The following is a 13,781-nucleotide window of genomic DNA, read 5'->3' on the forward strand; positions in this document are numbered from 1 at the left end:
TCAGGCTTAGGCAGCAGTGCATTTCGGATCAGGCAGATACACGCAAAAGTCGCTTTTGAAAATGAGGACAGCCAGTCTTAGCTCGCACCCACCCCCCTCCTCACCTTTCTCTCCTGAGCCCAGCTACTCACTCTTGTTCTCAGTCTGCATCCGCTCGTGGGTCTTCTGGATGTTCACTAAGTTGTGTTCACTCCTCGAACGCTCTTCCTGCAAGGATGAAGTCGACAGGACATGAGGGGCCCTTCATGCTGCTGTGGTAAGTACCCTACAGCCCTGGCCAGAGGCCCCATAAATAGGGCCCTCATTCTGTAAATCCAACTTCCAAATCCCTAAGAGCAAAAGGAATTTTTCCCCCACCTAATGCAAAAGCAGTACAAAAGGCATTAAAGTTCAATCACAAGTTATACATTTAATGACACTCCTTTATCAAAAAAGACAAAGTGATCCACAGATTCAACGCAACCCCCATCGAAATTCCAGCTGACTTCTCTGCAGAAACTGAAAAGCTCATCCTCAAATTCATATGGAAATTCAATTGATCCAGAACAGCCAAAACAATCTCAAAAAAGAAAAACAAAAATAACATGGGAGAACGCACATTTCTCAATTTCAGAACTTTCTACAAAGCTGCAGTGTTGAATGGTGTGACACTGCCATATAAATCAATGGAATAGAATTGAGAGTCTAGAAATTAACACATGTATCTATGAGCAATTCATCTGGGGAAGCGAGGGTAGGGAAGGAAACTGGTACAATTCTTCCCCATGTCAGTGATCCTAGGACCAAGGCTGCAAGTGAAGATGCTGGGAGCTAGGATGATTCCTAAGAAAGAAATTGTAACTTTACCTTTTAACCTTTATGTCAGAATTTCTAAAAACCTGAGAGGGTAGCCATCTGGCAAAATGCAGTTAAGAGTGAATGCAGTTATATCACATAATTGAAACAGCCCACTAATTCAGAAATAACTGAATCATGGCCAACTGTCCTAAAGCCTGTTCATAAATCTGGTAAATGGGCAGGGCCAATTCTGTTGCAAAGGTAAAAGAGACTGCTCTGTAATTCTTACTGATCTGTTCTATAATGAAACCAATTTTACTATGATCACACTTCATTATGTTATAACACACTGGTACTGTCAGTAAGATATAACTATGTTTTGTTAAGTAAGTCATAGGCTAATACTGATACTGATGACCAAATGTATTAGGGGATTGAGTCAAAGTCTTCTGAGAATGAAATGCTGATAAAAAATGACTGGCCTGAGGAGGAACTGGATTTGACTCATCAGCTAATTTTGATACCAAACAGTTTCACATAAATCTATCATAAGGTACAGAGAGTGGAAGATGAAAGAGGAAATTGGGTAATCAAATTAGGACAAAAGTATGAAAGTGCATGTAATGGTTCTATAGAACAGATTTAGTTGTTTCTTTAAGTCTATCTCGACGTTACAAAGATTACTGCAAATGTCAGGCATATTCATCCTGATACTATTATATCAGGTATACCTGTATCTGCTATATAAATGCTACGTATGCATGCAAAGTCACTTCAGTTGTGTCCGACTCTGTGTGACCCTATGGACTGTAGCCCGCCAGGCTCCTCTGTCCATGGGGATTCTCCAGGCAAGAATACTGGAGTGGGTTGCCATGCCCTTGTCTATAAATGCTATACTAAATGTAAATGTTCAAATGATTATTTTGCTGTATCAGGGCCAAGGGCTAGGGAGGTGGGTATGCAGTTAAAGATTAATTCAGCAGGCTAGGGTTTTCAAACGCTGGGCATTTCAAAACAGGGTTGGCCCTTGACCAGCTCTTGGGAAATAACCTCTAAACATACCTGGAATATTTTGCCTGATAGGAGTGTCTCTGTTTACCTGGAACAAGGAGGTGGAGGCATACAGAAAGTGACTGCTACAGGGTACGGGGCTTTTTTGAAAATGTTCTGAACTTGATGATGGTGATGGTTGCACAACACTTTGAATATTGGATTCAAATTGAACTGTACACCTTAAATGGGTGAACCGTATGTGAATATAGCTCAGTATCGCAATATTGCTGTTACTAACCAAAAAGAACCATGAAATCCTGCACGTGACAGAAAATCCAATAGGCAACGGCGGTCATACCCTCCATGCTCCTCCTCTCACCTTCATGACATCACTGTGGTTCTGGCACGTCCAAACTCTTTGAACACAACCACCCCTGCCCCCTCCACAGTTCAGTATCACAGCCCACGATCCCCTCTACGAGTGGAGGGCTGTGGCTTTTTACCTGGGTTTGCTTGATCAGCTGATGGAGCTCTGTGAGCAGTTCTGCAATTCGGGAATCAGCAGACACAAGGGCCATGGTATACAGGGGCGCCTGCGGGGAGGGGAGGAAAAGAGAACTTATTAGTGGCTGTTGTGGGTTTAACCATTCTTCTGGTTAGGACGCTGCAGTCCTAACTTCTGGTACTTGTGAGTGTGACCTTATATAGAAACAGCGTCTTTGCAGATGTAATTAAGATGCATGTTAAGATGAGATCATACTGGAAAAGGGTGAGCCTCAATCTAACATGAGGGCTTCCCTGGTGGTTCATGCAGCTTCCCAGGTGACGCAGTGGTAAAGAATCTGCCTGCCAAGGCAGGAGACATAAGAGACGTGGGTTCAGTCCCTGTGTCGGGAAGATCCCCTGGAGTAGGAAATGGCAACATGCTCCAATTTCCTTGCCTGGAAAATTCTACGGACAGAGAAGCCTAGTGGGCTACAGTCTATGGGGTCGAAAAGAGTCAGACATGACTGTGTACCCCCCCACACACACATAATCAAATATGTCTTGTGTCCGTGCAAGAGAAGAAACAAGAGACACACAGAGAGAATGCCAGGTGGAGAGACAGACATATATACAGGAAAGACAGCCATCTGACAGAGACAGAGACTGGAGTTAGGCAGCTGCAAGCTAAGGAGTGCCAACGATTGCTGGCAACCACTAGAAACTGGGAGAGAGATAGGGAACATATTCCCCTTCTGAGCCCCCAAGAAGGACCCTACCTTTGATTCTGCAACTAACAGAACTGCTTGAGTTCGGAATTCTAGCCTTCAGATCTGTGAAAGAATACATTTCTTTTGTTTGTAGTCACCTAGTTTATGGTCATTTGTTCACAGCAGCCTTAGGAAACTAATACAGTGGCAAGCGGTCCTGGAATGCTTCCCCAGTCCAGTGATGCTTGGATTCGGTGTGTTCAAACAAGTCAGGAGTACTTAGTAAGTACCTTCCAAAAGCAGCACGCCGTAGCCCCAGCTCTTGTAAAGCATTCTGGTTTACCCTCCTCCTGCCTTTTTTTTTTTTTTTTAACTTTGCTTCCCTGATAGCTCAGTTGGTAAAGAATCCACCTGCATTGCAGGAAACCCTGGTTCGATTCCTGGGTCAGGAAGATCCGCTGGAGAAGGGATAGGCTACCCACTCCAGTATTGTTGGGCTTCCGTTGCGGCTTAACTGGTAAAGAATCCGCCTGCAATGCGGGAGACCTGGGTTTGATCCCTGGATTGGGAAGATCCTCTGGAGAAGAGAAAGGCTACCCACTCCAGTGTTCTGATGTGGAGAATTCCATGGACTGTATAGTGCATGGGGTCGCAAAGAGTCAGACACGACTGAGTGACTTTCACTTTGCCCTGTTTTTAAATCTGTAATTGAAGACTCAAATAAGATCTTATATGAAGACACTTTCCAAGTCATAAAGCACTGTGATTTTTTTTTTTTACTGTAGAGGGAAGAGAAATTAACTACTAAAAGTTTCTGACTTAAGGTAAGATAAATGTATTCTGATGAAAATAAAATGTAACAGTAGATAATCAGGATAAAAGACAATAATAGGCAATGTTATTTTATTATTTTTTTAATAGGCAATTTTAAAAGTAAGCTACTGTTTTGCCAAGATACAACCTAAATGTCCATCAACAGATAAATGGATAAAGAAGATGTGGTGCATATATACAATGGAGTACTACTCAGCCATAAAAAAGAAAGAAATAATACCATTTGCAGCAACATGGATGTAACTGAAGACTATCATACTAAGTGAAATCAGTCAGAAAGAGAAAGACAAATACCATAGATATCACTTATATATGGAATTTAAAATATGATTCAAATGAAATCTATCTATGAAACAGAAACAGAATCATGGACACAAAGAACAGACTGATAGTTGCCAAGGGGAAGAGAACTGGAGAAGAGATGGAGTGGGCAGTTGAGGTTAGTGGATATAAGTTTTTATACATAGAATGGATGAATAACAAGGTCATACTGTATAGCACAGAGAGCTATATTCAATATCCTATGATTAAACCACAATGGAAAAGAATATTTAAAAAAAATTTTTCAGGAATTCCCTAGTGGTCCAGTGGTTGGGACTCTGCACTCTCACTGATGAGAGCCTTAATTCAATCCCTGGTCAGGGGAACTACAAAATCCCACAAGTTGTATGGTACAGCCAGAAAGTAAAAATAAATTAAAAAATGATTTAAAAAATGTGTGTGTGTGTGTCTGTATATATATACATATATAAAACACTGAATCACTCTGTTTTACAGCAGTAGTCAACACAACATCGACTATACCTCAATAAAAAAAAATTTTTTAAGTAAGCTTTTGTAACTAGGTGAAAATGGACACATGCTTAAAGAGAAAAGGAGATGGGAAAAAAAAAAAAAAAAGGAGATGGGAAGAAAAAAGGAAAATTTTTTAGGATGTTGAAATTTTACATGATCCTCCTACCTTCTGGGAAAGGTGGTTCAATTAATATATCTCCATATCCACAAAGATCAGCTTCACACTGAATCTCCCCCATCCCTCCTAGAAGTAAACTGAATTCCTTGTATGTAAATATTCATATCTTCTTAAAATTTCTGCTTTTGTTTATTTAAAAAGTAATATAAAAACAGGAATACAGGAGAACTGCCTCAAGTTGATCAAGGGCATCTATGAAAACCCATAGATAACATCATACTTACTGGTGAAAGACTTAAAACTTTCCCCGCTAAGATCAGCAACAAGTCAACACTGTTCTGGAGGTTCTAGTTAGGGCAATAGAATGAAATAAAAGGACCAAGACTGGAAAGAAAAAAGTAAAACTATCTCCACCTGCAGAAAACATGGCCTTGTACACAGAAAACCCTGGATACTTGTTTATGTATGGCTGAGTCCCTTTGTTGTTCATTTGAAACTATTACAACATTGTTAATCAGCTATACTATTAATACTGATATTTCTTGGGCTCCAAAATCACTGCAGATGGTGGCTGCAGCCATGAAATTAAAAGATGCTTGCTCCTGGAAGAAAAGCTATGACAAACCTAGACAGCATATTAAAAAGCAAAGACATTACTTTACAGGCAAAGGTCTGTCTAGTCAAAGCCATAGTTTTTCCGGTAGCCATGTATGGATGTGAGAGTTGCACCATAAAGAAAGCTGAGCGCTGAGGAACTGAAACTTCTGAACTGCAGTGTTGGAGAAGACTCTTGAGAGTCCCTTGGACAGCAAGGAGATCCAACCAGTCCATCCTAAAGGAAATCAGTCCTGAATATTCATTGAAAGGACTGATGTTGAAGCTGAAACTCCAATACTTTGGCCACCTGATGTGAAGAACTGACTTATTTGAAAAGATCCTGATTCTGGGAAAGACTGAAAGCAGGAGGAGAAGAGGAAGACAGAGGATGAGAGGTTGGATGGCATTATCGACTCAAAGGACATGAGTCTGAGCAAGCTCCAGGAGCTGGTGATAGACAGGGAAGCCGGGTTTGCTGCAGTCCATGGGGTCACAAAGAGTTGGACGTGACTGAGCGACTGAACGGATTGAAATGCACATTTTAAATACATGTCCATCTCCATCTCTGCCAGCCCTCACCAAACACTAATTTACCTTCTGTCTCTAGATATTTACCTATTCTGCACTTTATTTTCTTTGATTGTTCAATAATATTCCATGTTTGCATATACTACATTTTGTATATCAGCTCATCAACTGATGGACATTTTGGGTTGTGTTCACTTTTTGGCTGCTATAAATACTTGCAGACATGTTTTCATTTTCTGGGCATGTACCAAGGAGTGCAACTGCTGGGTCATATGGTAACTCTATGTTGAAGCTTTGGAGAACTGCTGGACTGTTTCCAATGTGGATGTGCCATCTATATCTCCATCAGCAACATAGGAGGGTTCTGCTATCTCTGGTATCTGCATCAACACGTGATATTATCTACCTTTTTGATTACAGCCATCTGAGTAGGTATGAAATGCTAACCATGGTTTTGCTTTGCATTTCCTTGATGGCTAGTGATGTTGAACATCTTTTCCGATGTTCAAATGCCATTTTTGTATCTTCTTGGGAGAACTGCCCTTTGCCCGTTTTTATTGGTTTTATAAAAGTGATTACTGAATTGTGTCCTTTAAAGCACATGTTCTCAATTTTTATGAAGTCCAACTTAGCTGCGACACATCTTTTTTTCCTCACATGTGCAGTGCTATTTTTACCACTGCTGCAGCTGCTAAGTCGCTTCAGTCGTGTCGGACTCTATGCGACCCCATAGACGGAAGCCCACCAGGCTCCCCCGTCCCTGGGATTCTCCAGGCAAGAACACTGGAGTGGGTTGCCATTTCCTTCTCCAATGCATGAAAGTGAAAAGTGAAAGGGAAGTCGCTCAGTCGTGTCCGACTCTTAGTGACCCCATGGACTATAGCCTACCAGGCTCCTCCATCCATGGGATTTTACCACTGCAGGCCTTATATAATGCATTTCAATACAAATAACATGTCCCTTAAGAAAAAAAAAGTCTAGTTGCACTAATTAGAACCACATGAAATCAGGAATCTAGAGTTTAAGAGATTCAAAGTGAATAAATTTGAGGATGAATAGCATAAAGGTCATCTGCTGAGCAAAGAGGAAGGAGCAAAGAGCCCCCACTGAACCACAACCAAGGTGAGGGTGTGGACCAAGGATGAGTCCCGTGGGAAGATCCTGGGAAAGACCAGATCAGCATGGAAAAATGTTGCTCTCTCCTGCCACATAAAGCAGAATCCTGGTTGGAACCACCTGCCTTCTACATGCCTACCCTGTGCATATTAAAACAGGGGGAAGCCCCCCAAATGGACAGGTGGGTTTTACTTTATACAAACATTGACAGCAAGTATTCCCATTCTGCTACTAGAAAAGTCAGTTACCTTTTCTGATAATTTGGACACTTCAAACCTCTTCTCTCCTCAGTACCTTTGCTCCTGCCCTCATACCTGACTTTGGGTCTCCTTTACTGATGTCCAAGGTTCCTACTTTGCTCAGATGACAAGCCAGAGACCATGAGGTCTCTGCAAACGATCCCACCATCAAAACCATGACCTCGTGCAGCAGAGCTCCATTCCGCCTTCCCCTCAAGACAGAAGACTCCTTTCACTTACTGAAGACTAAAATCTCCTTCATCTGTGCTCTGAACCCCATCTCCTCTTGCACCACTTGACATGTTTTTCCTATGCTTTACAAGCAAACAAGCACACTTTGGGGCAGGGACCCATCTTAAAAATAAAAGCTTCTTAACCGCATGCTCACCTCACAGACCCACCCATCCCTGGTTCCACTTCAAAATTAAAGTTGTCTAAGCATGTGCCCCTCTACTTCTTCACCCCTATTTCACTTTTCAACCCACTTTCAGCTAGCTTCATCCTCACCAGCCCAGCGAAAATGTTCTCAAGAAAAGTGAATCACTTCCTACAGGCCAAAGCATTGGATCCTTTCCTGCTTTATCCGACCTGATGTGTCAGCATGCAGGCACAGGTGTCCCTTCCCTCCTCCACCTCTGGCTTCAGGGCCTCCCTGCTGTGTGGGGTGCCTACACCTCATCTCAGCTCCTCCTCAGTCTACTGGGCTGATCTCCCTCCTGAACATTCTCTAAATGCTGGAGCTGGGCTTCCCTGGTAGCTCAGGGGTAAAGAATCTGCCTGCCAACGCAAGAGACATAGGTTCGATCCCTGATCTGGGAAGGTTCCACAGGCCATGGAGCCACAACTGCGCAACTAAGTCTGTGAGTCACAACTGCTGAGCCATGTGCCGCGTGAAGCCCGCATGTCCTAGAGGATGGGCTCTGCAAAGACAGAAGCCCGCACACCTCAACTACAGAGCAGCCTCTGCTCACTGCAACTAGAGAGAAGTCCGCACAGCAACGAAGACCCAGCACAGCAAAATACATAAAACAATAGAATCATAAATGCTGGCGCTCCTCAGGGCTCAAGCCGGGCTGCTGTCCCCTCTCACTCCTACGTAACCTCCTCCCCCAGCCCTGTCTGTGCAATGATATCTCTAAATCTTAATCTCCCTCAAAGCAGGAAAGTTTACATGAGAGGGTGACGGATAATACCACATGCCACAGAAAAGGACGGTCTCCAGGGTGTTACTGATGACCTTGGGAGGGGGGAAACACTGTCAACGGGAGGGGCCAGGCAGGAGGGTGTGGAAGCAATGAAGACAGCAATTCCTGGCTAGCAGGGCTGTGACCCAGAGACGGGGGTAGAGGCTTGGGGGGAGGCAAGTAGACAGAGGGATTACAGGTGGAGGAAATGGAAGCATGTTGGCTGAGGAGCAGGAGCACACCAAGAACAAGTCCCAGGATAAGAGAACAGGCTTGCATGTGAAGGGACAGGAGGGTGAAGGATGGGATCCAGCCCTGAGGCCTATCTAGTGTCATCATCTGCTGACATTCCATCCAATGTGTCTTATCTATAGACTATCAAACACAGATGCCCTGTCCCATCCCACCCTGCCCTCCAAAGAGCCTGAAAGGCACATTCTTTCCCTCTTTTTCATTTTACTTATTTGTTTTTGACTGTGCTGGGTCTTCCCTGCTGTGCGGCCTCTTCTCTAGCTGTGGCAAGCAGGGGCTACTCTCTCGTTGTGGAGCACGGGATCTAGGGCGCATGGGCTTCAGTAATTGCAGTTCCTGGGGTCTAGAGCACAGGCTCAGTAGTTCTGGCAAATGGGCTTAGTTGCTCTGAAGCATGTGGGATCTTCCTGGATCAAAGATCGAACCCATGTTTCCTGTGTCTCCTGTATTGGCAGGCGGATTCTTACCACTGAGCCACCAGGGAAGACCTACCCTTTCCTTCTTTGTCAGGGTACATTTTCCTCAACAACCAGCTGAAGACTGGTTTTGTCTGACTAACCCTAAAGAAGCCTAACTTAACTCTTATTTGACTTTTCCTGGAACCTATCTAGACCTATGGGCTTCCCTAGTGGCTCAGAAGATAAAGAATCTGCCTGCAATGCAGGAGACCTGGGTTCAGTCCCTGGGTTGAGAGTATCCCCTGGAGGAGAGCATGGCAAGGATACTCCAGTATCCTTGCCTGGAAAATTCCAGGGACAGAGGAGCCTGGAGGGCTACATTCCACAGGGTTGCAAAGAGGTGGGCATGACTGAGTGACTAACACTTTCACCTAGATCTATAACAGCTTTTCAGCCAGTAGATGTAGGTAGATCTTTTCTTCTCCACACAGCCTAGAAAGCTCCACAGGCAATAATCATCATCTCTACTGTCTTCAACAAGCCCCTTTCATCAATAATCCCACTGATAAGCAGTGTCAGGAAATCGCCCACTCCTTGAAGCAAACACTGTTGTTTCTTGGGTATTTCTCCACAAAGATCCCACGCATGTTTAAGAAAAAAAAAAAGTGCTGTCTCATAGAACCTTTTGCAATGAGTAGATGCAGAAACAGACACACGAAACTGCGGTTGAAACTGTCAGCAAACTTAAGTGAAAAAGTTGATCCACCTGGTCTGGAGGAGTAGGTCAAATACCAAGCTAGGGACGGCCTCATCCTGCAACCAGAAGGCAGTGGCGGGAAAGGAGGGCCCCAAATTTGATGAGAGGCCAGTCTTAAGGCAGAAGAAGCCCCTACACCAACTGTCAGGACGCACTCACACACAAAAAAACACTGACTTGTGACTTTTTAAATGCTCTCATCTCACTTCCTATTTGATGTGAAGTAATTCTGAAATGTAGATAAGGCAGTACCAGGAAAAGATAAGGAACTGTATAATTAAGTTGAGCAAAGCAGTCAAAGGCACAAGCAACAGAAAATGCTGACACATCCCAAGCAAGGGGGAGTGATCACGGCCGCCATCATTTAAGGGGCCCTCCCCTGCTTGAGCTCTGCCCATTAGGTAGCACCCTGCCTAGGAGAAGTACCTCATTTTACAACAAACTACTGCTATCTCTGGGCTTCCCTGGTGGCTCAGTGGTAACGAATCCACCTGCCAATGCAGAAGACACACGAGATGTGGTTTGATCCCTGGGTCAGGAAGATCCCCTGGAGGAAGAAATGGTAACCCGCTCCAGGCAAATGCCTGGAGAATGCCATGGCCAGAGGCGCCTGGTGGGCAGCAGTCCATAGGGTCGCAAAGAGTCAGACACAACTCTGTGCCTGAGCAAGCACACACTGCTATCTCCAGATCCAGTCAGCTGTGAACTTGAATTTCCCCAGAAAATACACTCTCAGTAAAGGTTCCTGTAACTCTCCACTCTGAAAACACTAAGCTTGCTGTTGCAAAACAAGTGGGAACGCAGACTTGGAACCATAGCTAAATCAAAAAGCCAAGGAGCTCCCAGCTGGGAGGAAACGGAATGTTCAGCCCAAACTGCCTGTTATCCAAGTTCAAGGGTCCCAGTTGATTTCAGCATTAGTCTCAAACCAAGGAGCGGTTACGTAATCCCCATAAGGTTTCAGAATTCTTATGAATTTTGAGGCAAGGCCCAGTAACCCTAAACCTTTTGGGTCCTAGAACCCTCTTCTTTCCACTGACTTTCTACTTCTACCCACAAGGGGAACCACTGTTCTGCTGTGTTCTACTACAGACCAGTTGTGCCTTTTCCAGAACTTCACAAAAATATAACCATGCCATCTGTATACTTGAGTGTCTGGTTTCTTTTACTTAATGTGTTTTGAGATTCATCTGTGTTGCTGTGTGTATTAGGAGTTTGTTCCTTTCTATAGCTGAGTTGCATCAATTGTATGAACAAACCAGTTTATTTAACCTGTTTTCTCTGAATAGCGTCTATGTCCATTCTGGGCCATTATGAATAAAACTGCTAAGAGCAGTCACATGTGAATCTTTTTAAAGAAACCTGTTCCTTTTCCCTAAGTAAACAGTTAAGTCTTGTAATAGTACTCTAATTTCCCTTTGGGAAACCATCCTTTATCTTGGCTCCAAGGCTGGGTACACCACTTGGGTCCACAGAAGTATTACAGTCTTCCTGTCCAGCACAACTGGTTCTGGAAGAGATATGTGACCCAAATCTGGCTAACATCAATTTTAAATCTCTTGCTGAAGCGATCTACAAAAAAAAAAAAGACCTCTTTCTGTTGGCTAAGAAAGTAGCATAGAAGCCTGGAACTGATGGAGATTTTTGTCTACCTGAAGGAGAAATCAACATGGAGGAAAGCAGAGCTGAAAAGACACAGAAAATACTGGTGACATAACCAAGGCTTCTGGATACAGCCATACCTGAAGCTGGTACACCTGGGACTCTTTGGTTAGAGTCAACAGATACTCCTTTTCTGCTTAGGCTAGTTAGAGTCAATAGATACTCCTTTTCTGCTTAGGCTAGTTTGGGCTACCTTTTTGTTACCTGCAACTGAGAAGTTTGACTAAAAAGAGGTAATTCATAGGGACCAAGGCTGCAAGGAAAAGCACATAGTAACTGCTAAACAAACAGCCTAAAACTGCTGTCTGACCCTCTCATACAAATGAAAACAGTCTATACTTAAACCACTCTAAAAATAATCACAAAGGACTTAGGACAATAAAAGCTTTGTCATGAATCAAAGGGAAGCAAGGCATCCAAGACTACATTCAGATCCCATACCGTCAATTTAGCCACATCAGTAAGAATCTACATTAGTTTGTTTTGTTAGAAAATATTTATTCATTCATTCATTTAGCTGCATCAGGTCTTAGCTGCAGCATGCAGCATCCTCGCTGCATCACGTGGGACCCATGGACTCTCTGGTTGTGGCTGTGGGCTCAGTAGTTGTGGTGCTTGGGCCTAACTGCCCCACTCCACATTGGTTCATAGTTCCCTGACCAGGGATCAGACACTGAGTCCCCTGCATTGCAAGGCAGATTCTTAACCACTGGACCACCGGGGAAGTCCCTCAATTAGCTTCCTTTTTTAAATTAAGAAGACCTGATGATTTCCACCTATCCCACCCTGCTGCTGCTGCTACTGCTGCTAAGTCGCTTCAGTTGTGTCTGACTCTGTGTGACCCCAGAGATGGCAGCCCACCTGGCTCCCCCGTCCCTGGGATTCTCCAGGCAAGAACACTGGAGTGGGTTGCCATTTCCTTCTCCAATGCATGAAAGTGAAAAGTCAAAGTGAAGTCGCTCAGTCGTGTCCGACTCTTAGCGACCCCATGGACTGCAGCCTACCAGGCTCCTCCATCCATGGGATTTGCCAGGCAAGAGTACTGGAGTGGGTTGCCATTGCCTTCTCCACCCCCTACCCAATACCTACCAGGCTTTGGTACTGAAGCTTACACAGGTGACTCTCATTTATGCCTACATCAATGCTACAAGCCCACCTTCTTTACAGCTGGGGAAACTTTAGTTCAGTTGGGTGAAGTTATGCTAGGTAACTCAGGAAATACAAGTAGTCGAGCTGCCACTGCAAGCCTGCAAACTATAAAATCTATACTCTTCCAAGTTTTGTCACACTTCAGCACATTCCGAAGCAAAAAGAGATCAACTGCATCAAATACTGCTACAGGTCTGAGAACTAGACATGACTGGTGGCTTTGACAAGGCGCTATTTCAGTGGAAGGGTGGGGGTCCAGGCCCGACTGGAGTGGGTTTGGAGGAGAAAAAGTGCTAGTGAGTACAGACCGAAATTTTGGCAGCAAACAAGGGCAGAGAAACGAGGCGCCAAGAGAAATATGAATGAAGAATGAGGTTGTTCGGTTAAGATAGGCATATCGTGAGCAAATAACAAATGTTACCATGGTTCGGGGCCCATCCTCTGCCCTTGTTTTCTAGCACCTGGCCTGGGTACCCCACCTCCCCGGGCCACTGTGCCAAGCTCCACGTGCGGCGGCTTCCCACCCGCGCAAGGCGCGCGGGCGCACGCGCAGACGGTACAGACGGTCTACACTAGCTCTCCTTCCCGGCGCCCCGCCTTTCTCCGCCAAGGCGCATGCGCGCCGCCCCTCAAGAGCCGCCTCAGCGAGGCCGGGGCATGGGGACCACCAGTCCTCCGCTCCCGCCATCCTCCTGGCGGGGGTGTGCGGCGGTAGGGGGGTGTCCCAGACCGCGACCCATACCTACCTACAGAGCCTCGGGTGGAACAAGCACGTCGCGCTGGAAACTGCGACGGCGGGAGCAGGCGCGCCACCCCTCGAATGCTCTTCAGAGTCTGCAGATGACAACGCCCTTTACGTTCGAGATTCGCGGCAGGATGAGCCCCACACAGTCTTTTTCCCTTTTATGAGCTTAGTCGCAGCGCGGAGGACCCCTCCACGCATGCGCCGTCATCCTCTGTGACGTGCCGCGCTGCCCTTTGGGAAATGTAGTTTTCACTTTGACACACTGCTCCCGGCTTTTCGGCCGAACCTTATTTTATCAAACCAGGGTCTTTGTGTGTTTTCTGTATTCTCTCCCACTCCCCAAAGCCTCTATAAAACAATAATACTTTTTTTTTAAGCGAGAAGATGATTGATTGAAGGGAGACCAGTGGGCGTATGAGAATTCTCTGGACTTTCTGCCTCAAT

At 44.9% G+C, this 13,781-nt stretch overlaps 1 protein-coding gene and 1 long non-coding RNA gene across 4 annotated transcripts in view; one reads left to right on the forward strand and one right to left on the reverse strand.

Annotated features, from left to right (window-relative positions):
• The window catches only part of SGF29 (SAGA complex associated factor 29), a 30,246-nt gene extending 16,713 nt beyond the window's left edge, over positions 1 to 13,533 (reverse strand). The window contains exons 1-3 of one of the 3 annotated variants that reach the window (XM_027527964.1): positions 13,339 to 13,533; positions 2,274 to 2,363; positions 132 to 207 (exon numbers count right to left, since the gene is read on the reverse strand). In XM_027527964.1, coding sequence (XP_027383765.1) covers positions 132 to 207; positions 2,274 to 2,348 — 151 coding nt within the window. In that variant the 5' untranslated portion in view covers positions 2,349 to 2,363; positions 13,339 to 13,533. Of the gene's footprint in view, positions 1 to 104; positions 208 to 2,273; positions 2,364 to 13,013; positions 13,036 to 13,338 lie in introns of those variants that run through there. The other 2 variants (XM_027527963.1, XM_027527965.1) reach the window with 2 other exon arrangements.
• On the forward strand, positions 2,755 to 3,992 carry LOC113883860. Its single transcript, XR_003508751.1, has 3 exons — positions 2,755 to 3,245; positions 3,749 to 3,787; positions 3,885 to 3,992. It is a non-coding gene; the product is annotated as an uncharacterized LOC113883860 (long non-coding RNA).
• Positions 13,534 to 13,781: the final 248 nt, after the last annotated feature.

The sequence above is a fragment of the Bos indicus x Bos taurus genome, chromosome 25 (assembly GCF_003369695.1).
Source record: "Bos indicus x Bos taurus breed Angus x Brahman F1 hybrid chromosome 25, Bos_hybrid_MaternalHap_v2.0, whole genome shotgun sequence".
In the NCBI taxonomy this organism is placed as follows: Eukaryota; Metazoa; Chordata; class Mammalia; order Artiodactyla; family Bovidae; genus Bos; species Bos indicus x Bos taurus.